At 42.7% G+C, this 24,041-nt stretch overlaps 1 protein-coding gene across 1 annotated transcript in view; it reads right to left on the minus strand.

The window, feature by feature from the left end:
• Nucleotides 1-3,961: 3,961 nt before the first annotated feature.
• LOC147889819 (uncharacterized) overlaps nt 3,962-24,041 on the minus strand; it is a 60,659-nt gene continuing 40,579 nt past the window's right edge. The window contains exons 8-12 of the mRNA XM_087391374.1: nt 6,498-6,719; nt 6,268-6,363; nt 5,562-5,756; nt 5,266-5,379; nt 3,962-5,115 (exon numbers count right to left, since the gene is read on the minus strand). Coding sequence (XP_087247500.1) covers nt 4,855-5,115; nt 5,266-5,379; nt 5,562-5,756; nt 6,268-6,363; nt 6,498-6,719 — 888 coding nt within the window. The 3' untranslated portion in view covers nt 3,962-4,854. The remainder of the gene's footprint in view (nt 5,116-5,265; nt 5,380-5,561; nt 5,757-6,267; nt 6,364-6,497; nt 6,720-24,041) is intronic.

Consider the following 24,041-nt stretch of genomic DNA (forward strand, 5'->3'; position numbering starts at 1 on the left):
ACTATTTCCTAAAGCGTAGGAACATAATTTGACCCAAAAAATAAACATTTGTGCCTTCGAAAAAAGGGATCCAATGAAGTTGCAAATGGTGCTGGAACTTTTGTCGTACATGCAATACAGCTTTGGGTTTGGATTATTCCTGTCACAGTTGCATGCTTCTGGCTCAATTTGGTTTTGATTTATTATTTATACATTTCTGAAATACATCTCCCCGTCGCTCGCTCGAAGTGGAATGACAATAGATTTGCTTACAGTGCAAAGAATAGCAATTAGTCTTCCTCCAAAAAAAAGAAAAACTACGTTTTACTGTCGACATGAACAACATCAAAGTGCAAGCAGGACTGGATGATAACGAAATCTCTAGAAAAGGTTGCATGCAATTGAACATCAATCTTCTGCATCATTTCTGACAACGTGACTCATGTGAACCTCAACAAGATAGCAAAAGAGAGAAGTATTCATCAAGAGCCCAGCTGGCCAAGCACTCTAGTTAGTCTTTGTAGAACCGGTTCACTCCAGGTGTGAGTGTAGTAGGCAGAAGCCAACACTCTCTGCCCGTGGTTAGGTCTTCTTCTATCTCAAGCTCTCTACATTCTTCTGATTCTCACGGTTGTCAATTTTTGGCTCGCAGTTCATTGCAGTTCTTCGATCTTGTTCATGCCAACCTCTTCGTCCTCGGCACAGGTGCTCTTCTCTCTTGGCGACGTATCTTTATCTTCGCTCCGAGCACGTATCAGAACTTAACGCCTAGATGATACGAAAGGCTGCCTAGGAGTCCAGACAGTGGTCGTCAAATAAGTCTGCAAGACTCTAAAATCAACAGACAACACTCGTAGGTATCTTCTGAAATATTGCGCGTGACCAAGTAACTGTCGTAACTCGTCACTTGTTAGCATAAACTGTCACTTGGACTCATCTGTGTGCTCCGTCCTATCCTCTGCTCAATTCACTCAACTCCCCACTTCCTTCCCTAGCAAGATCGCCAAATGTTGACGCTCGTTTTGCTCACCCGGAATGGTAACGAAGTGCTTGGTGATCGACGCGAGTCGTGATTGACAGGAAAATGCTCTCTTGCACTTCGGTGGTTTCTTCGTTCCTACTCGGTGCCTAGATGCGAAATTGGGTCGCAGAACTAAGGGGGCTTTTGGTGCATGGGCGAAACATATGAAGACGCGTGAAAGAACGTGCAAATGATCAATACGAGCATTACAAGAAAGTAGGCAAGTATGCAAATCACTTGAATTAATAAGAGAAGGCTTCGGGCAATACAAACAGCCGGGGGCTCCATGACGCCTCTGCTCAAGGCACTCACTCTAGAAATAGGACCACTCACTTGTCACACACGATCAATGGAGCATGGAAGGTCCTCGCTTATAGCTCACGGGTTCCCTTACAAGGCAACCCCCTCTCTAGATCGCTAACTCCTATTGGACCTCCTACTTGGCATCCTGGTGACCATCCTCGCCGTCCAAAATTCCGTTGTTCGGTGATGCCTATCACTTGGTTAACTAGGGTGCCTCGTTTCTTACTGCCTGGGTCGGGTCCTGGTTGACCAAGGGTCAACAAACTAAGCATGACTTGAGCAAAGGAGTGCTCCATCAGGATTTTAGATTCTCTAGGAACCAATTCACTTTTCGAATCCAAATTCAGCTCAAAACATGGTTAATCTTATACTTTTCATGAATTAGAGCGCATTTAAGAGCCTCCTAAAACTATTAGACAACCACTACAAGTTCTATTGGTACTTGGAATCTACTTGGAACTTCTATTTTTAATCCTCTTGAAAACTCTTCTATTGGTACTTGGAAAATCTTTTATGTATCGAAGGAATCATTGTTGACTTATCCTCTTTGTCAAAGTGATCTAAAGTTGAACTTGCTTTTCATAGTGTTTATACATTCTTTTATGCAATTGAACAAGTCCAATTGTTTAGTGGCACTTAATCCAAGATTGACTTGACCTATGGTTACTAGAACTGTGGCTAAGTAATTGACTCTAGTTATATTAACTTGACCATGGTCAAGTCTTATCTTTAGCATGTGTCATGTTTTTGAGGAGGGCGTATGACAGCTTATAGTGTTTATACATTGTTTTATGCAATTGAACAAGTCCAATTGTTTAGTGGCACTTAATCCTAAATTGACTTGACCTATGGTTACTAGAACTGTGGCTAAGCAATCAATGCTTCACCAACTCTAGCTATATTAACTTGACCATGGTCAAGTCTTATCTTTAGCATGTGTCATGTTTTTGAGGAGGGCAATATGGTAGCTTATCTACCGAAGATCTTCATATTGTAAATATAATATTTCTCTTCGTCGTCGTGTTTACACCTAGTCTATAAATGGGGATGTCCTCTTCGTTGGACCAAAAAGTTGTCATTGCTTTTCAAGAAGTTATCTTCCAAGTGGATTGTCAAAGATACCCATAACATTCTCCATCATCATAGTATTGCAATGTGACACCTCCAAGCATTTTAACACTTCAGTAAGGTATATGCTTATATCAATAGATTATAATAATATAGGTAAGCTAATATGCACCCAATGTGAGCTTTCTCGCATCACATGCTCCTCTATCCAAAGTTGTATATTCTAGTCAAAAGGGACCATGTAACATTCATGGGATAGCTAAGATGTTCCTTGTCCATGAAAGAGCGAGTTGATGTCTTGGTGTCCAAATGGATATTGATTTCTTCTACCTCCATTACAAGCGTCTTTGCTCCATCATATATATATATATAAAATTCACCACCACTCTTTTGTCTTTAACATCTATATTGCTAACAAACTAAATAACATGCATCTAGCTTTATGATTGTTTGATGTGATAATGATTTAATAAGCTACATAGAGTATCCTTTAACATTCAATGCCTTGTCTTCTTTTTTGGATTGTTGTCTCACCATTCCACATAGGTGCATGCCCTTGTTAATTCATGAGCATACTTGCTCTCTCTCTCTCTCTCTCTCTTAATGGAACACAAATCTAAATTTCTTCATGCTGAAATCTACAAACAAATTTAATCTTAGCTATGCAATTACAGTTGTTTCACTTTGTTAGCAACACGTACAACGGACACGTCATCTCCATCCATTTTGTTAAGAGTGTAATCTACAAATGATTGTGTCAAATTAGTAAGATATTGGTCACTTCTACTATATATCAATCTTAGGAACTATTGTTGATCATTAAAAAGTACCTTATGACTAATGCATGTAGACCTCTTCATCAAAGTACCCATTAAGAATCTTCCTTTCAGAACATGATCAACAAATTTTATCCTTGCTGTTGTGTAAGTCTTTTTTCTTTGAACAATATTTCCCCTCATAAATATATCTTTTTTCATTGTTTCTTGCAAGGCAAATACGCAATTTCTAACAACAAAGCAATAAAAATGAACCACTTAAGAATGGCATGTTTAACTCTATAGTATAGATCTTACAAGATGCATACCGTTGATAGAAAAACAGTCACATCAAGTAACCTTTGTGATCGGTGTGAACTGCCAACTCAAACATTTGATACGAAAGACAACATGATCCCCACTCGCATATAGCAAGCTACAAGAGAGCATTTTTGCATGCCGATGTATTACTCCTCCAGCTTATCTTCTATCGTCAACACAAATGTACAATTGATTCCGTTTGAACTCCAATTATTGTCTACTGCTAGCCCTTATCTTCTCCTAGTGGAACAAAGCACAATGAGGTGTGACATATGGCAGTCTCTTTAGGTTCTATCCACACTACGTCAAGACTTTACATTAAGTGGAATAGAAAAACAGCCATTGACAGGCATGATCTAAGCATTACACAGAAACCTTCAGCAGCAAAAATTGGCAATCAAAACAAAAGAAGGTAAGCCCTCCTAGTTAACAGCAAGATGTAAAACCCTGATGTGGTCCATGCCACACATTCCTTGTCATGGCTACAAAACCTGCATTTGTATCAATACACGACTTCCAAAAATAGGAGTCACTTCATTAGAAGATTGATACAGAGGAAAAAGCACAAAAAGCAATTACTTCGAAAATGCAGCCTTGAAGAGGCCCTGGTCCTCGTCTACCACATGAACCTAAAAATCTTGTTTAGACTCCAGAATAACAAACTCCAGCAGTTTGGTCTCAGTAGTCCTAGAATCTAATAAACCCAGGCTTTCATGTGATCAACACATGTATATTGACTAGCCCCAAAGGTGGATCTGGACAGTAATAAGCTTGAAAGCAGAACAGTAATTTGGAAGCTTGTTCAGATTCCAAATTACCAGTGTGGCAGTTTGACTTCAGAAGTCAGGATCTCATCTAGCCGAACGTTGTATCCAACCACAATGTCTGATGCCCCAAAACTGTAGCTGAACAATCATCTGTCGCAAGGCCAAACTCCCACCTTGCCCTTGCAGTTCTTTACCACCAATAAACATGAAGAAAGAGAAACTAAAACTTTCCCTATAACGGAACATATGCAAAGCATCTTTTGCAGTGAACCTGCCTTTTTGTATTCAGATAAAGAGGAATAGTATTGTGCTTCCCCATAAGACACTAAAATCCCATAAAAATCCCTCCACTGCAGATTTTCTATCAAAAATTTTAGGCCAAACGAAGGCCCTAAAAGCTCATGCCACACCCCAAGTCCATTGTCACCACCCAGGGGTAAATTATACTGCAAGGCTTCTGTGCTTGCATATCTGCCAGGGATAAAGACGATGCACAGATCTAGATCAATAGACTTACAGCAAGATTTGAGGACAAGAAATAATGATAGCTTTCTTTGAGCAATGATTTATTCAGCCCTTCAATACTCTTAATAGAGCATTACTTTCCAGTCAATGAGTTGACAGTAGATAATCAACCTCATCACTTCCATTTCTCCTTAAGTTCCTTCCTTTCTGATAAGATCCACGTAGTCACAATGGCTATCAGCAAAGCTAAAATGGTTATCAACAGTAGGGCATAGCCAAAGTCCTCAGTAAGTGAATCATAGGTTCGAGAGGGGGCTGTATGAGTGTAAAAAAGATCAACCCCATAGGCAAATACCAAGCTTGTTGACTCGAGGCTTGCAGGCACAGCAATGATCCCCCGCAATCCCTCAACTTGATATGCATGAGTTAGATATGACTGCATCAAGGCAAAACCGACCAATAGTTATTGGAAAACATTACCAAAGGAAAAAACAACGTGCCAAAAGAATATAATCACCAGCTTAATTTGTTGAGATAGTACATTGTCAAGATAAATCACACCAGACCAGATAGGCCAAAAACATACCTGTGGATTAATAGGTATAGAGTCCGTCAGAGGTATAACACCATCCTCTCGCTCGGCAGGCGTTGGATTCACAGTTCTTCGAGGATCAAAATAGCGTTTATCCAAAGCAAGAACCTGCATGTGGTCCAAGACACCTGATAGATCAGCCTTGAAATACAGAAACCCAATGCAGGCACTTGAAAGTATTCACTTCAGCTCAATAGCACAGATACAACTCTTACGAAACTTTGTATTTCTTTTCTGCACAAATATATGATAAAGAGACAAACTGCACAATATATGATAAAGAGACAAACCTGATCACCAATGGTACCAACAAGCACTTGCTTTCCTGTAATGCCGCGTGCAGTGGCAGTAACAGTTAGTGCCTTCACTGAGTGAGTGAAAAAATAGCTCTGAGTCTTCACATCCAAATCTACGTGTGAAAAGGAAGAAACCGGAGCACTTGCGTTATGCCTTCCCAACATTACTTGCAAAACGTTTTTGTTATCCTGCATGAAACAAACTGTTTGTCAACAAAACAACTAAATAAAGTAAAAGCAAAAGCAGCACATGTCTACAATGTGCAAGGTGTTCATTATTCTTTTCTAGTACAACTATTGTGAGTTTATTGGTGCTAGCCCCTGTTTCAGAGATTCCCAAGGCAGTGACCTGGGTTTCTATAAACAGGCTGGTTGACAACCAGTTCTTTTTTCTTACAATATACAACGTGTTCATTATTTTTTACTAGTACAACTATTGTGAGGTCCCTGGTTGCTAGCCCCTGTTCTATAGATTCCCTAGGCAGAAGCTGGGTTCTCTGAAGACAGAGCTGGTTGACAATCAGTTCTTCCTAGCATTTCTTCCATGATCAGCACCTCGTGGATGACTGATTTGTATGGTTGGTTTTTCAAGCATCAAAATTTAATTCTCTTGGTCAAAGAAACAATGTGAGGTTGCTACCTATTAAAACTACCTCTGGACAGCACGTAAAGACATAAGTTAGTATGTTGAGGAACTCACAACACGATTCTTGTCATAGATCTCTAATACAGATATCTCAAAACGATGTGCCCGCAGATTGAAATAATGATACACAACCCAATTCTCGCTGAACACCTGTACATAGAAAAACAGCAAGACACGATTCATTTGACCATTTCAATGCCAAATACAATAGCCTGTTATATCAGAAGATGCCAGGTAAACCAAAAGAAAAATAGGACTCTTCTTCTTCGTCAGTTTCACATTACCGCATGTACAGGTCCATGCATACTAGGATGTTTTACTCGATGTAGAATGTGGCCTGTCACTGTATCAATAATGTAAGCAACAAGCCAAGTTTCCTCTGGAGAAGCCTCTCCGATTGTTCCTGACCCTCTAGGTGCAACAGTTGCAACAAATAGCACATTCTTAGTGAGATACTTATACAGAACATCCTGGTTGGTCAGCACCTTTGCCTGAGTATGCACCACCTGTTAAATAGTTCAAAAACCTTCTTAAAATAAGACAAAAGAACATCAGAAGACTATTGATCTTGTGAGACAAAATCCAAATAATATGAATCAAACTGTGAGCTGAAAATATAATAGTTACAAGGCCATACAAAGAGGCTCTAGAGAACACTAGCAAAAACATACTCTAACTTCCCTTTTCAACTAGGCTGACCAGCAGGCTTAAAATGTTGTTAAAGTATCTCCATGATGCCACATAAATTAGTATTAGGGAGGTACCCTGCTTGGTCCAATGGCAAGCAACATCAAACTGAGTTTCAAAGGTATGTATCCTCAATATACTTTCATTGGAGATTTTACTAGATTGCTTTCGCACAAGGATCTCACTATGAAGAAAATGAAATCAAGGACCAGGACACATATGGTTCTGGAATGTCGAGTTAAAACAGACCCAAGATCGGTGTACTTTGCAAGGTTTGTTCTATTCCCCAATCTTCTAAGAGGGACGACTAGATAAATCTGTTGGTACCTTCGAATTCTGGAGACCAGTGATTGTACCCGTGTTCCAGACTGGACCCGTATGTTCATGAATGATGTGGAGATACTCGAGGAGCAGGATACAAGAGCAGATGATGAAGACATCCTCAACTTGTTTCTCAGAGCTTCTGGAAAGGACCTGATGGAGAGGTTCTTTGACAAAGTAGGTATCGTGCCATGGTGTATCATTGAGAGGGCGTGTTGGAATTATATATTGATCACCTTAAGCCCCCAAATGAGGAGAGATCAGGGGCTGGATACCTCAGGATGTTAAGGGTAGATGCATCTGTAGGGGGATGGGTTGAGGCTGCCATGTGGGCAGCAAGATGGCTAGCACATGGGCAGGAGACAAGGATCCTTCTTGGTGGTGATTTGGGGCAGCCACATGGGCCACCCACACCAACACAATGGGCTGGCATATGGGAACAAAGCTGCAGCAAAGCACAACAAGATAGAAGGTACCTGGACTGGTGCAGGAGGTACATCAGTGGCACGTGGAGCAGGTCGGCAGTTAGAGCAGGTCCCTGGCAGATCTGGGACAGAGAAGTGCAGGAGCAGCAGCAGACTAAACCTGCAGACAGGACCAATCAATGGACAGGTTGGGGGATTAGACCTGGTCAGGTAGCATGTGCAGGAGACCGGCTGGGCCAAGGCCTTCTATAGGCGCACCAGCAGGTAGGACTAGGTTGGATGGCCCAGTTTGGCGGATGTATAGACTGATCTGCCAGTTCAGCACGGCTCTAGCCCTATAAACAGGCCCCTTTGGAGGCATAGTCAATGCACATATGGTAAGAACCATCCTTCTTCACCAGGAGCATAGGGGATGCAAAAGGAGAAGTGCTATGAGTGATGAAACTCTTCTGAAGTAAGTCCCTCACTTGAGTTGCCACTTCCTCCCATTCTACCTTTAGAGAGTCGGTATGGGGCCTTATTTATTGGCTAACTGCCAGGTTCCAGGACTTTGGCATGATCTACATCTCTTCTCGGAGGCAACTGTGATGGCAAATCAGCAAACACATCTGCAAACTCTGAGAGCAATCTCTGCATATCACAATCATCAACATGGGGAGTGCCACCCTCTTTAGTTAATGACACATTTAATGCATATATGGCGCTGCCCCTCTTGAGCACTCTGGCCAACTGCCTTGCTGAAATGACCTGCAATTTAGGAGCTGCAATACCATGCAATGTAACTGATCCATCCCTGTGGACAAAGCTGAGTGTTAAGGCATTGAAATCCATGCTGATTTTGCCCAGTGATTGCAACCAATCACAGCCCAGGACAACATCTATTGGGCCCATGTCAAGTGCCAAGAGATCACCTGCAAATGTATAGTCATCAAAGAACTTAATCCTTGCATCCTGGCAACAAGATCTACTGACCATATGCTGTCCATTGGCCACTTATACTCTCAGCCCATGGTCTATCTCAGTGGCAATCAGTCCCACCCTCTGTAAGGTCTTGCAATTAACAAAACTGTGTGCTACCGCTGTCCACCAACACATGCACAATCCTGCCATTAATCATTCATGTTAATCTGATAGTATCAGCACTTTTGGCACCCATTAGGGCATGCATGGAAATAGTATAAAGTGTTGGCTGGGCATCCCAATACACCTCCTCCTCGTTCACACGAGCATTACCACCTGCATCTTCACGTGCATAAAAAGGCATCGCATCATGATGCTCCACATAAAAGAGTGTGGGCCTACGGCCTCTCATGCCACCAGTGGGTAGAATCTCATACGAATGCGAAGCATGAGGGTCATGCGCAATAGCACCACCAGGATCAAAAGAAAAGTCAATGCCTTTCATGGCTCCAGTGTTAGGACCCTCATCTGCATCATGTATTTTTGCCATCTCATCCTGAGACGTATCCAAAGAACCTGGGGCATCAAACAATTCCTCGTCATCTGAGAGGTCAATGATCACGGTGAGCTTGGCAGTACCACTGTTGCGCATCTTGCACACATTCATGTGCTCAAGAGTCCATTTCTCGCCACATTTAAAACGTAAGTTGTCTTCTTTCTGCTGTCCATTATTGCCCGTGTATGCTGTTTTATCTCAGGCTGCTCATTTCCAGCAGTAGGCTTGCCTCCAAGCTTGGCATCAGGATACTCGTAAGGCCTGGCATACGGCATCTTACTCCCCGAGACAGTAGGAAAGTGAGGAAATGGTCTTGCTGCAGATTTCTTGTCAGTCCACTCAGCAAACTTAGGCTTCGACTCAACGTCGTACCCCGTAGCATGCGAGCTGCCCATGGCATTTCTGTGCTTGCCAACATATTTAGGCTCGAATACTTCTGCAAGCCGAGCTGCCCTCTCAATTGTTTGAGGGTTATGTGCCTTCGCATCTGCAGCGAGAGAAGAATTTAACCCATGGATGAAACACAACAGGTTTCCCTTTTCAGATACGTCCTGCACAAACAGGGAAAGCCTCCAAAAGCGCTGCAAGTACTCTTGGGATCGTACCGGTCTATGACAAGGCATAAAATTCAGCCAAGTATTGATCCAATACAAGTGGAGATACAAATGTAGTGACCATTAATTCTTTGAAACCCCTCCAAGTGGTTGGTCTCTGAGGCGAATCCCTCATGTATCGCCACCATGTGTGGGCATAGTCCTGCATATGCATACCTGCAAAAATGATGTGCTCCTCCTCAAACTTGGGGTAGAAGCGAAAATAGTCTTCTAGCTTCATGAGCCACTCCTCCAACTCATTGGGAGTGCGACTGTCCCCTTTAAACTTATGCACTATGAGTTTGTCCTTCATACCCTTGGCTGCATAATTCTTGTGTGTGTAACCTCCAGAAATGCGGGCATCTTTTGCAAAAAAAAAGAAATGTGGGCATCATCACGCTTGAGGTTCACATAATCAGAGAAGGGCATCTCAAGTTTGATGGCCTCAGGTAGGGCCCTGTATGAACGCAAAGAATCTGCCAACATGTCATCAAAAGTGGTTTGCTGCCCACCACCAACCCCCTACTACATAGAAGCTACTGCCATCTGATGCACTGGCTGCGTCTGGCTATATGTGCTCGCTGGCGGAGCGATAGGTGCATAAACTCTGGGCTGGGTCTCTCTGCCAAATGATCTCTTCGAAATGATGGCATACCAGAGGGCTGCCATATAAACCCAAGCCAACTCCAGGCATACTCGCTGGTGCGGTGAAAGGAGCACTAGCCGGATGCACACCAACGGGTCGGCCCAAAAGAGACCGCTCAGCCTGCATAGATGCAGAAAGCTGAGAGCCAAAAGATGGCCTGACATCCTGCAAGAAGGTGCTCTGTGGCACAGAAAATGCATCATCTATGTCCACATAATCCCCAAGCTGGGGTACATGCAATGGTCGAGAAGACTGATGCTCATAGGCACGATGGCCATAAAACCCCTGCGTGGAGCAGACAAAACATCATGACTGTTTGAATGGTTCCCTTGCTGGGTGCAAGCTGCTTACCCTTATCCTACATAGCAATGGCAGATGTGATTTGCTAACCAATCTGATGTCCCATCTGGACAAGAGCGGTATCCTACATAGCCATGGCTGTGGTAAGCTGCTGACTGAACTCTTATCCTATCTGGCGGAAAGCACCCTAGAGCATAGAGGAAGGGGCATCTGGAAACTGTGTCTGCGCTGCCTGCACTTCTCGGGATGCAGGAGGGAGAGGCTGAGTGGAAGGAACCTCTTCACCACCAGTGGATGCAACCACTGGGGCAGGGACTTGCTCATATTGAGCAGTCTCATCGGTGTCATGTAATATGTCACGAGGGACACCCTTCGGTGCCATGGTGACTGGCCCTAGAGAGAGGAGCTCGAATGTAGGCAAGGAGAAACGGATACCAAAAACCCTGCTATAATGAGCACTTGAGATAGTGTGTGGAAAACACGAAAATGTCGATGGAGAAGCTCAGAAGAAAGGTCGTCGAAGAAGCTTCGAAACGGAGCCAAAATGACTCCAAATGGCTCTGAAAGGCGCCTAAAAAGAGACTAGCAAAGTGAACTCTCTTTTTTTCTTTTTTTTCTTTTTTGGGAGGGGGAGGGGTGTCCCTAAGTCACCTAAGACAGTTAGGACTCCTAACCTATGACTGGTAAGACAGTCAGAACATTGACGTAAGGTAACCTAACTAGACCATTTAATTCTAGTTAGCACTAATATAACTTAGCCAACTAACTGAACCTAAACCCAACCAAACTAACTAAACTTAAACAAAGTAACTCAATCCACTAACTAGCTAGACCTAACCAAATCTAAACTAACATAACCAACCAACTAACCTAGCCCAACCCAACTAACCCTAGCTAACTGAACCTTAGGAAGAAGAACATGCTAAGGTTTTTTCGCATACGTAAATGGCGACTCTCCTTCTTGGAGACAACTTCTATTAATATAATTATCAGGATTTCACCCCAAAGAAAAGTAAGCGTGTGCGTGTGCGTGTGCGTGTGCGAGTGCTAGTGCGAGTGCGAGTGTGTGTACAACACCTCTAAAATATTGGTATTGCGTATTTCACAGATCTTATATAGAGGCTTGTACCCTACACAATATGAAACCGGCCTCTAATCACTCAGAGGGCAGTGGAACTAAACCTTTAATCACTTCAGCACTTATTTACAGCTCACAAAGCATATATCACAACCATTAACCATTGCATGATCACCATTTGGCATTCACCCATTTGTTCACAAACAAAACCACTAAAAAAAGGATGGATGCTAGAATGCCTCTGCTCAACAAACATAGACAACTGCACCCGATTGGCCTCAAACACCGTGGCGCCCCTTTCGATATTTCTTTATATTTCACAGTGAAATGATTACAAGTTGCATCTCAGAGACCTTTCCTGCAACTCTGAACACGCAGTCCCAATTCACTAAGCCTTCGCGAGGCTTTCAAGCATAGAACACCATCACATAAGTGCACTTAACCCATAGACTCAACTCAAAGGCATTCTCTTTTCCGAGTGCAATTCCATTGGCTGTCCAGATGCAATCACACTGCACTGCACTCTCTTTGAGTGGTTTCCAGATGGCATTCACAAAGCTTTTCAAAGCTCCAAAATAAAATCAGCAAAGTACCCAACCAAAGAATGACTCATGTAACTACCTGGGCACCTGTGAGCCAAGAAAGAGGCGGCACACGAGGCCAACCAATAGCTTATGGCAAAAAGAAATTGCAGCAACAAAATCACAACTTACCAAGCCCTGAAAACTCGAACCAAGTTCTCAATCGTCAAGAGGACATAGTAGCCAATACCCAATTGCATTCTCAGCCAAAGAGGAGTGCAAAGGCATGAAGAAAGAGCATTTACAAGAGCCGACCAGCAAGAATTCCATTGAAAAATGCGAAAAGAAGCACTTCTGTCGCGAAAAAATGGGAGTTCTTGGGCTCAAAAGAAGCGTGCTTCAGAGAGGAATGCATTGAGAAGGCTTTGGAGAAGTTTCATCGCCAGAAAGTCCTCCAAAACTGAGAAAAACCAGTCAACCAGCGCGTGGGACCACTCCAAATTCAACAGAAAGCTGTAGCTTTGCAAGAGGAGAGGCCCAGAAGGCTGTAGAAGCAAAAAGGTCCAGAAAAAGCCACTTTTGCAAATTCGACCAGCAAAAGAAGTGCTCAGCTCTGCCCATTCTACCAAACGCACGGAGGGAAAAGCATATCACTGCGAAGGGGAGGCAGAGGGGAAGCCATCGGGCCAAACGGAAGTCGAGGAATCCAAACGGGTGAGGGGTTATGAGGAAAAACGGAATTCAGCTGAAGGAGGCTGAAAAACCAGTCCAAAATCTCAACAAAGGGAGAAGATGAGAGAGAAAACCACACATGTGAAGTTTAGAAGGCCCAAGAAGGTCCAGGAATGGCAAAGGAGCATGTAGAAGGCACTAGAGCCACCTGGAACTCTAGGGGGACCGCTGAAGGTACATGGCCCTCTAGGGGGGCCCATTAAAAATGCCACATCATCATTTCCCAACAATCACTCTTTTAATTCCTTGGAATGCCTTTGGGCCTAGGGATTAATTACGCTTATGTGCTAGGCATCATGCCGCGTTTAATTACACATTATTAAGCCCGTGCTTGGACTTTTAAAACCAAAGTTGTCACGGTCTTGTAGTACATTAAAGTACTTAGAACTTCACGTCCCCGTGACATACCCCTCTCTTGAAACAGCAAACCACTGTTTGCTGCCCCAAAACACAAGAGCGAGCATGAAATATAGCATAAAAGAGTATACAAGAAAGCCGCAGCTATAGTATACAGAGACGGTGAAAATATGGCTAGGAGAGGCATGCATCCATCCATATACACTACTCGAAATCTATGTGATCCTCGACGATCAATAGTCAAGATGCATCAATATCATGAAGTCTCACAGCAGAAATACTGTCAGCTCACTATCTCGGATGAAACATACAATGTCGTCAAGCGACCTCATGAAATCACGGTAAGCCCGTCTGTGCTGAGGGAGTGGAGGTGCTACCCCCCTCTCGAACACCAGGTAATGCTCCAAACGCTCGCTCTGCTGAACTACCTGTGGGAGCCCGGACCGCAGTCGCCTCTAATTGGAAAGCATCAAGGTAAAGCTGTAATATCCCAGGTGAATCTGCCAATTGACCTTCCTCCATCCATTTCGCATCAAGTGATGGGTAATTTTGAAATTTTACCAAGTAGCCACGAATAACTTTACCCTTGAGCTTTCTATCTCTGTGTGCCAGAATCTGCTCTGGGACCAGAAGTTCATCATGTTCTTCCACTTCAGGCTGCACCTCATCAGGTAAATCCTCGGGAATATGCTCACATGAAAGGCATTATGTATCTTCCAATGCGGAAGCAGGCAACTTCAGCCTGTAAGCTACCTCGTTTCCCTTTTCAAAAACCTGAAAAGGACCATAGTAACGCATGTTCAGCTTTGTGTATATCATTTCCTTGCCTTTCTTATTTTTCAGCCTTGCCTTCTGAAAACGCAGCAAAACCCAATCACCTTCTGTGAATACCAATTCCCTGCGGTGCTTATCTGCTGCTCTTTTCTGCTTGTCCTCACTTCTTTGCAAGGCATATTTGATCTTCTTGTAAGCCTCTTCAAGGATTTCCACAAAACGATAAAAGCTTCGAAGATTTTCTCTTTTGTATGCAAAATGGGAGGTATCTTCCTAGCACCTTCCACTATTTCAAAAGGTGCTTTACCTGTGGATGTGTGCACCGTATTATTGTAAGCATATTCCAACAAAGGCAAATAATGCTCCCATTTGCTTTTGTGGTCTGAGACATAGCATTTAAACATATTCAAGATGGTAGAGTTTTCATGCTCCGATTGTCCATCAGACTGAGGGTGAAAAGATGACGAAAAATTCAGTGTAGTGCCCATATTTTCAAACAACCCTCTCCAAAAGAGGCTGGTCATCCTCGGATCTCTATCACTGATTATGGATTCAGGCATCCCATGATACTTGAAGACATGCTGCAGAAACAATTTGGCCATTTGATCTGCTGTAATTTTCTTTCTTACTGGCACAAAGTGGGCTTGTTTGCTAAACCTGCAAATTATTGTCCACAATCCATCATGTCCAGTAGGAGTACGTGGAAGACCAAACACAAAATCCATAGCTATGCTTTGCCATGGTCTATCCGGAATTGGCAAAGGGTGTAACAACCCAGGTGCCTTCTGCCTGTCAAACTTTACTTTCTGACAAACCATGCATATTCTCACATATTCTTCCACATCTTTCCTCAAAGATGGCCAATAAAAGTATTGCTCCACTGCTGTAATTGTTGCTGTAATTCCCCTATGTCCTACATATGGAGGAGCATGACTTTCCATTATAACTTTCCGTCGCATCTGATCAATGACACAAAGTCGTCCATGCATCAAAACGAAACCTCTTTCAACATATAGTGATCATGCCTTTGACCATCAGAAAGCTGATCATAAATAGTTGAAAAATCAGCATCATTAACATATTGATCTTTCATCACATCTAACACATTGTTGTAAGCAATGCTCACTACTAAAACACTGGGTTTCTTGGAGACTGCTTCAGGCTGTGGTTTCCTGGAAAGTGCATCAGCCACGACATTTTTGTTACCCGGCACATGTACAATTTGAAGATGAAACATTGAGAGAAAGTTAGCCCATCTCATGTGCTTTTCAAATAATTTTCTCTGCGTGAGAAAATATCTAAGTGACTGATGATCTGTCTGCACATAAAAATCAGCTCCAAGAAGGTAATGTTTCCATGTGGTTAAAGCATGTATCACTGCTAACATTTCCTTCTCGTATGTCTGCAAGTACAATTCAGCATCTTTGAGGACTCTACTCTCATATGCAACCACTCTGCCATCCTGCATCAAAGTGTCTCCTATGCTGTTCCCACATGCATCACAAGTTACAGCAAAGGGTTTTGCAAGATTTGGCAAGATAATAACGGGTTCAGAACACAACTTTTGCTTCAGGTCTTCAAAAGCTGCATTTTCCTTTGGTCCCCACCGAAACGGTACAGCTTTCTTTTGTAAAGCATGCAAGGGAGAAGCAATTTCTGCAAAGTACTTTATAAACCTCTGATAGTATGAACACAACCCAATAAATCTTCTGACTTCATGTAGATTTTTCAAAATTGGCCAACTCCTTATGGCCTCAACTTTTGCAAGATCCATCTTGACTCCATCCTTTGACACTATATGACCGAGAAAATGAATCTCATGCATAAAGAACTCACTTTTCTTGGTGTTTATTAATAGCTTGTGTCTTTTCAACTCTTGAAACACAATAGTGAGGTGTTTCCTGTGCTCCTGCTCATTTTTAGAGAACACAATGATGTCATCGAAGAAAGTGCCCACAAAATTTCTGTGTGCTCTAAAAATTATGTCCATCATTCTATTGAAAGTGGCAGGTGCATTAGTCAAACCAAAAGGCATCACAAGGAACTCATATAAGCCAAATGAAGTGCGGAAGACAGTCTTGTAGACATCTTCAGGCCGTATCCTTATCTGATGGTATCCACTTTTAAGGTCAATACGACTGAACATTGAGGAACCTTCCAACCGATCCAATATATCATCAATGCGTGGAATTGGAAAACGGTTCTTAATTGTGACTTTATTCAAAGCCCTATAATCAAAATACACATTCTCCAACTGCCATCCTTCTTTTGCACAAGCAACACAGGGGATCACTAAGGAGAATTACTTGGTTGTATTAATTCCTTTTCCAAGAGTTCCTTCACTTGTGACATTATCTCTTCCTGTTGTGCCTTACTGACATGATAGGGAGGTATATTAGGCGGTGAGCTTCTTGGAATTATATCAATTTGATGATCCTCGGGCCTCTTGGGAGGTAATTCTTGAGGAAGTGCATCTGAGAAACAATCCTGAAAATCAGAAATAAAAGCAGCCCTTTCTCTATCTAAAGTAGAAAGAGTAGAGCCTTCCTGAACTGGTTGGCTGTCCTCTTTGACAAAAATCAAGTATGCTGAAATATGACGCTTTATTACATTGGAAATACAAGAAGCTGAAACTACAGGGATGGACTCCCCTTTCAACTTTACATCAAGTACATGATTTTTGCCTTTATGAGTTAAAGAAATCTTCTTGTTTCTCATCTGCACATCAGCCCCCACCTAGTACATCCAAGGCATCCCAAGCAAAGCATCACACTCTGGCAAAGGCATAATGTAGAAGTCCTCTGCATCCTGATATCCCTAGATATGCATCCTCAACTTGCCAATGATAGGAGTGACAGGTGTGTTGAGTTCAGGGTTGGCCATATCACACATGCCAGATGGCCCCATTTCCTCAGGCTTGATGCCAAGCCTTCCTGCCATATCAGGAGTTATGAAATTCGCCTTTGCCCCAGAAATCAAAGAAAAACAAACAATTCTGAATTCTGATTTTTCCCCATGCTCTGCACATCTCAGTCTTTTTCATTTCCTCTTCATCATGTGCATGTGGCAAACTCCCAATCACATTTGGAAGAAGTCCTGCGGAAGGTTTAGGCCTTTTGCCCTTCCGATCAGCCTGTTTATCACCATTCTTATCATCATCTGACCTGTCTCTTTTCTTGGATAGGCAATCATAAGAGCGGTCTCCCTCTCCTTTGCATTTAAAACATTTGTTTTGCTCCATGAGTGACACTTTTTCTCTTCATCAGATAACTTGGTACGGGGCTGTTTATTAGGCTGTCCACGCCTTTGACGACCAGCTTTGAATTGGGCTTTTCCTCCCTTTTGAAACGGTCGTTTGCCATAATTTTTATTTTCAGATTTGATGTCCTTATCCTGGTGTTTGGTAGCCCGTTTGTTGTCTTCTTTCTTGCTGTCCATAAAGCCCAAATTCTTCTCCTGCATCCATGCATATGTTGTGGCTTGCATGCCTGGCTGCATTCCCACGTTGTCATACATGGCTTGCTTTCTATGCCCAATTGGCGGTGAAATCAACATACCAAAATATTCAGGTTGCTGCCTCAAATATGGCTGAGGTGGTTGAGCCACATTTATGGACTGCACATTATTATTTTGAGGAGTAGAAGTACCCAAACCAAGGCCTTGTGCTGGCTGCTCATACTGTTGCACTGGCTGTACTTTTTGTACCTCTTTCTCAAGTGCTCTTTTGGGTGATTCCTCTCTCTTGGAAGTCACTTTCTGAGTCATTTTTGATGGCTGTCCCTCATGGGAAACTGATGCATGAGTGCGCGGTCCGCCATGAGAAGCTGATGCATGTGTGTACTCACTCTTTCCGTGCTTGTGCTTTCTTAATTTCTTCTTCTTCTTGGCATTTGTTTGCACAATCTGAGCCAAATTTTGAGCCAGCTGAGTCAAAGCAGTCACTGCACTTGCAAGCTGTGCATTCAACATAGTAGCATCATCTGACTCACTGCTAGAACTAGTATCACCGTTGAGCTCAGTTGTAGCTTCATGTGTGGCCTGCTCAAAAGGCATTTTTTGTGCTCCCTGCAGCTGTACACTAGCTGAATCATTAAGGCTTTCCTGCCTTCTCCTTTGAGGAGTTGTGGAGCTCTCTTGCTCATGGGTACTCACCATGTTTATGGTTGTAATATTCAGCTGTCCAAAAGTGCAGCAAAGATATCCTTCCACCAAACTACCGAGGCCCACCTCTTGAGAAAGAGTGTGTGGTATCCCGGCAATGGAACCAATGAAACCGGCCTCTAATCACTCAGAGGGCAGTGAAACTAAACCTTTAATCACTTCATCACTTATTTACAGCTCACAAAGCATATATCACAACCATTAACCATTGCATGATCACCATTAGGCATTTACCCATTTGTTCACAAACAAAACCACTAAAAAAGGGATGGAGGCAAGGATGGAGGCTAGAATGCCTCTGCTCAACAAACATAGACAAGTGCACCCGATTGGCCCCAAACACCGTGGCGCCCCTTTCGATATTTCTTTATATTTCACAATGAAATGATTACAAGTTGCATCTGGGGGACCTTCCCTGCAACTCTAAGCACGCAGCCCCAATTCACTAAGCCTTCGCAAGGCTTTCAAGCATAGAACACCATCACATAAGTGCACTTAACCCATAGACTCAACCCAAAGACATTCTCTTTTCCAAGTGCAATTCCATTGGCTGTCCAGATGCAATCACACTGTATCCCAGCTGCACTCTCTTTGAGTGGTTTCCAGATGGCATTCACAAATCTTTTCAAAGCTCCAAAATAAAATCAGCAAAGTACCCAACCAAAGAATGACTCATGTAGCACTGCCTGGGCACCTATGAGCCAAGAAAGAGGCGGCACACGAGGCCAACCAATAGCTTATGGCAAAAAGAAATTGCAGCAGCAAAATCACAAACTTACCAAGCCCTGAAAACTCGAACCAAGTCCTCAATCGCAAAGAGGACATAATAGCCAATGCCCAATTGCATTCTCAGCCAAAGAGGAGTGCAAAGGCATGAAGAAAGAGCATTTACAAGAGCCGACCAGCAAGAATTCCACTGAAAAATGCAAAAAGAAGCACTTCTGTCGCGAAGAAATGGAAGTTCTTGGGCTCAAAAGAAGCGTGCTTCAGAGAGAAATACATTGAGAAGGTTTTGGAGAAGTTTCATCGCCGGAAAGTCCTCCATCTTCTCCCATGGTCATTGGGCTTATGCCGATGATCCCTTCTTTTTTCTCATGAAGTCTAAATTGGATGTTCAGCATTTTATGCAAGCTCTTGATTTATTTGGTCTTGCATGCCATTCGGATTACACCATTGGTTGGCATATTTATTTGCCACAAGAAAAGCTCTGGGTATTACATAAGATATTTTATAAGATAGATTATTGGACACTGTCCGCACGGCCATTACATGTTCGTCTTCGGAGTGCAGTGCATAAATATGCCCTATGTACAGTTTCCATTGCCATTAATTGCTTGGTCTTTTACAAATATTAAGAAATTCATATCAAGCTGCAGCCTACAGGGCCCAGGATTCTTTCACTTTTCTAGTATCTACTACCTGCTAGTAGCTACCTTTGATGATTGATCATGATGTTTTGGTGTCTATCACTATGTATCAGATGACAGAATCCAGTTCCTGGACTCTTCATGACTTTAAAATCAATAAAAGTTTGAAATTTGAAGTTTGAAGTTCAAAAGTTTTGTAGTTCTCTCTCAAGTAAATGTGTACAATCTATATTTTTCTGATTTTTTTGGGGTAAAATTAGGGTCACGTATGATTCAGCCCCAGGGGCTGAACCATACTCCAATCATACTTCCATGTATGACGTATGCGTATGGTCACGTATGGAAAAAACTATGTATCCAGGGCTATGAAATGCCTTTGGCGCACTAAAATTGATCGTACGGCGCTTCGGCCTCCTAATTACAACTATGTTTGTTCATCCAAAATGCATGGGGGTTTAAATATTTTGAACATTCACACTTGTGATAGCTATAGCTCACAAGGCTACTCTTTTGCTTACTTTTCTGGAGCAACGTCAGCCATGGACAATCATGCTCTCATGCCTGATTGCCTCACTCCATACTAATGCCTTTGGCCATTGGATTCCTGCTCTATTGGATGTTATTTTCGGGCATCTAAATGGCCGTATTCCTGGCTATCTATTTTCTACTCATCTACTCCATGATTGGCAACTTCTTATGGCACATCTACATTGGTCAGGTCGTCCTCCGGATCCTGGAAATACACTCAATTTACAAAGTATTCATAGGAGCTGTGCCTTTGGTCCCCTGTTAGCTCATCTTCAACCTAGAAAGGCTTATTTTTCTTACGCTTTCTTTTCCACAGGCCAAGAGGCATCACAAGCCTATTTGGCATACTCTCACAAGCATGCTACATCCATTTCAGCCTGTCCCCCGCTTATTTACTGATCTTTTTGGGTTGGAAGTTTGATCAAGGCATTCAGGGTTATTCTCCTTTTTCATTTGCAGATCTTACTGCTTATCATCTTCTTCTCCCACGGCCATGGATTCACGAGCGTGGACTTTTTATTTGGCATCTTGAAAAACCTCTTGCTCAGCCGTATTTGAAACAGTAAGCTCCCTCTCAGACAGAGGCTTTTCTTATGTCGTCGTTTGGAGGGTGCACTACTGCTGGGCTCTTTCTTGGCTACCAAGGCATATAGCTTCGTCGGCTTGCCAATCTTGTTTGTCATGACAAGAGAAATGATTATTTAGTTAATTAATAGTCATTAGAACTTTATTATTGTTAGGCGCCAATTTGATGGTGCGGTTATATGTTTGTATTTATGATCGATCAAGCGGTGTAAATAGTACCGCCAAAACTATGTAACATTGGCCAATGATTAGTAATAAAGATGTGCACACACGTGTCTAGGTCCTAGGGGCAATAGGAAAGGGAAAGGGTGCATTAGAGTGCATTGAATGGTAGGTGCATGGGTCATAGGCTAAGGGTAGGTGTAAATGGGAAGATGGAACTTGAGTGATCTCAAGGGACATTAATGAAAGGGTATCACCCTTTCATTGTAAATCTCACGTAGCATTCTTTCTACCACATTGCATTCATCCGTCATCTCTCTCCCACCTTGCATGTAGGTCGAAAAAGAAACAAATACTCTCACGAGGGCGCTCTTCCCCATTGGAGGGCCAATCGGCATTCAAATTCTGCATGCATTGCACACATTTGCATTTTCGAAAAGTGTGGATCTTCACATTTGGTATCAGAGCGGCGACGATCCACAAGCGGGACGAGAAGAGGGCGACTCGCCAGTTGCGAACGACGGAAGTCGCAAGAGAGGTTGGCGGAAAAGGATCACGATTGACCGATCTCGAGGTTCTGAGACAAGGGATTTTTCTGAAAAATTTTAGCCTTCAACGGCGAACGGGGTGTTCTCTTTTGCCCCCCCCCCCCCATCCCCCATGTGAATGTACCCTTAAACCGTGAGAAAAAGGGATTCCCGTTCTACCTAACCGGAAGTCGGATCGGAATAAGATTTTAAGGGAGTGATCCACCCATCAAGTACCTCCTATAACGGTATCTACAGCTCCAATCCGCTCAAAACAAGTAGCCCAAACGGAGCGTACCAGTTTACAGCAGAAATACAAGAAGAAAAGCTTGAAAGAGAAGGGAAAGGAGGTCATTTTAAGTGTCTTCTCAACACAAATGAAGCGGGAGTCGGATAAGTACCACCACCTCTACAACACTTGAAGTTTGCTGTAAAATAAACCTTCTTTTTTGAAATTACAGCAAGACATTTTCTCTCTTGTATTACTAAAAGGAAAGAATGGAAGGGGAAGGGACATATAACAATGAACTTATTCCTTTTCCTCCATTACCCCAAGGAGAGAGAGAAAGAACACCTCCACCCCCTCTTAAAGAGGATGGATTAGGTGAGAGTTATACACATCTTGAGTATGATAATCCACAAATAGATTTACAGCAGTCTCTCCTTCAAGAACCTCCTGATGAGGGTTCTCCTTTCGTAATGAAAGAAGAAATGAGACCAGCCAAGAACAAGGTGATGAGTTCACGCCTTCAACTCAAAACCCAATACACATGGATTCTAATCCAAGTGCAAGAGGAAGAGAGGAGACTCCTGTTGATAAGCTGGTTTTCCAGCTTAGCAATATGATTGAGCAGTCCATTATGACAAGATTAGGGACTAAGAGGACTTTAAACTTCGGGAATGAAGAGTTGAGTAACCCTTCCAAGAGGTCCAAATTCCAACCGCGAGAGAGAATTGAGTTCCCCAAATATGATGGGGCAAGGAGGCTGACAAAATCCTCAATTGGATTCGTCAATTTGAGCTATACTTTGCCCATCAAGACAAGACCGAGCGAGAGAAGCTTGCTCTTGCCACATTGCATCTGCAGAAGGATGCTCTAATGTGGTGGTCCTTGTCACAAACAGGAAAAGAGCCTATTCATGAATGGGCTAAATTTGTGGAGCAACTGAAAACCACTTTCATGCCACCGAGGCATGAAGAGAACCTAACCTTTCGTTGGGAGAGGTTTAGGCAGTTCGATAATGAGAGTAATGCAGATTTTACAGCCAGATTTTGGAAACTCTCTCTAGAGTTACCCGAAAAGAGTGAGGAAGATAGGAGAAAGAAGTATTTAGCAGCTTTAAGCCCAAAAGTAAGGTATGAGATTGAAATGTTTAACCCGACCACGCTTAAGGACCTCACTAAGCTGGCTGAAATAGCCGAGAGAAAATTGAATCCTCGTAAACCCTTCAATAAGGAGTATGGGTCATCATCTAAGACCAATAATATACCCACTTTTAGGAAACCAAACCGGTTTAAGAATAATAAAGGGAAGGGTAAAGCTCTTGTAAAAAATGTGAACAGCCAATCACGTCCTGGATGGGTGCCATTTCCTTCTATGACTGACGAAGAGAAGAGGAAGTTGATTAAGGAAGGAAAATGTTTCGGTTGTAAGAAACATAAGCCAGGGCACATATGGCATAAGTGTCCCGTTCTCTTGGCTAAGATTGCCAAGACGAATTCAATAAAAGGGAAAGCCAAGGCATCCAAGCAGGAGGGTGAGGCTTCTACCTTGTCACCCTCGAAATCTACTGTGACTATTGAGCCAATAGTGAATGCTGTCCATTCAGCCAATACCTTTGGGCCTCATGATCTTTTTAAGGTGTATGGATTCGTGAATGGACAGAGATTAGTGGTTCTCCTAGATGATGGATGTAATTATGACTTAGTAAGTGATAGATTGGCAAAATTACTCCATCTTAAACCAGAACCTATAAAAAACATGTCGCTTTCAGGAGCTTTTAGGGGACACAATGAAGAAGACACATCCATAGTACAAAATATTCCTTTTCGTATACAAAAATATAGAGATCGAAGGGATTTTCTAGTAGCCCCTTTACAAGACGTTGACATGATACTAGGTAAACCATGGCGGTATGATTTTAACCCTGCTATTCATCCTCATACTCATCATTGTTGCTTTGTACATAAGGATGAAAACATAAGGATTGTAGGGGATCGGGACGTGTATACAATTCCATTGATTACTCCTACCCAAGCGAAAAGATTGGTAAAAAGAGGGGTAGATTGTAATCTTGTGTATATACGGGATTCACGAGATCTTCATATCTCAAAAGAAGATCGGAAGAGAAATGAGTTCCTTAGAGCTTATGAGGATCGATTTTCAAGAGATGACTCATTCGAATTGCCTATGGAGAGAGAAGATGATCATGCCATAGACTTAGAGCCAGAAGCTTCTCCTCCATGTAGAGCCCCATATAGGATGAACAGGATAGAAATGGAGGAGGTAGAAAAACAAATTGAAGATCTATTGCAAAAAGGCCTGATTTGACCAAGCAGTTCTCCATTTGGAGCACCTGTATTATTGGTTAAGAAGAAGGATGAATCA

This window comes from Dipteris shenzhenensis, chromosome 20 (genome assembly GCF_047967505.1).
Source record: "Dipteris shenzhenensis isolate YYH24624 ecotype China chromosome 20, Dip_SZ_1.0, whole genome shotgun sequence".
NCBI lineage: Eukaryota > Viridiplantae > Streptophyta > Polypodiopsida > Gleicheniales > Dipteridaceae > Dipteris > Dipteris shenzhenensis.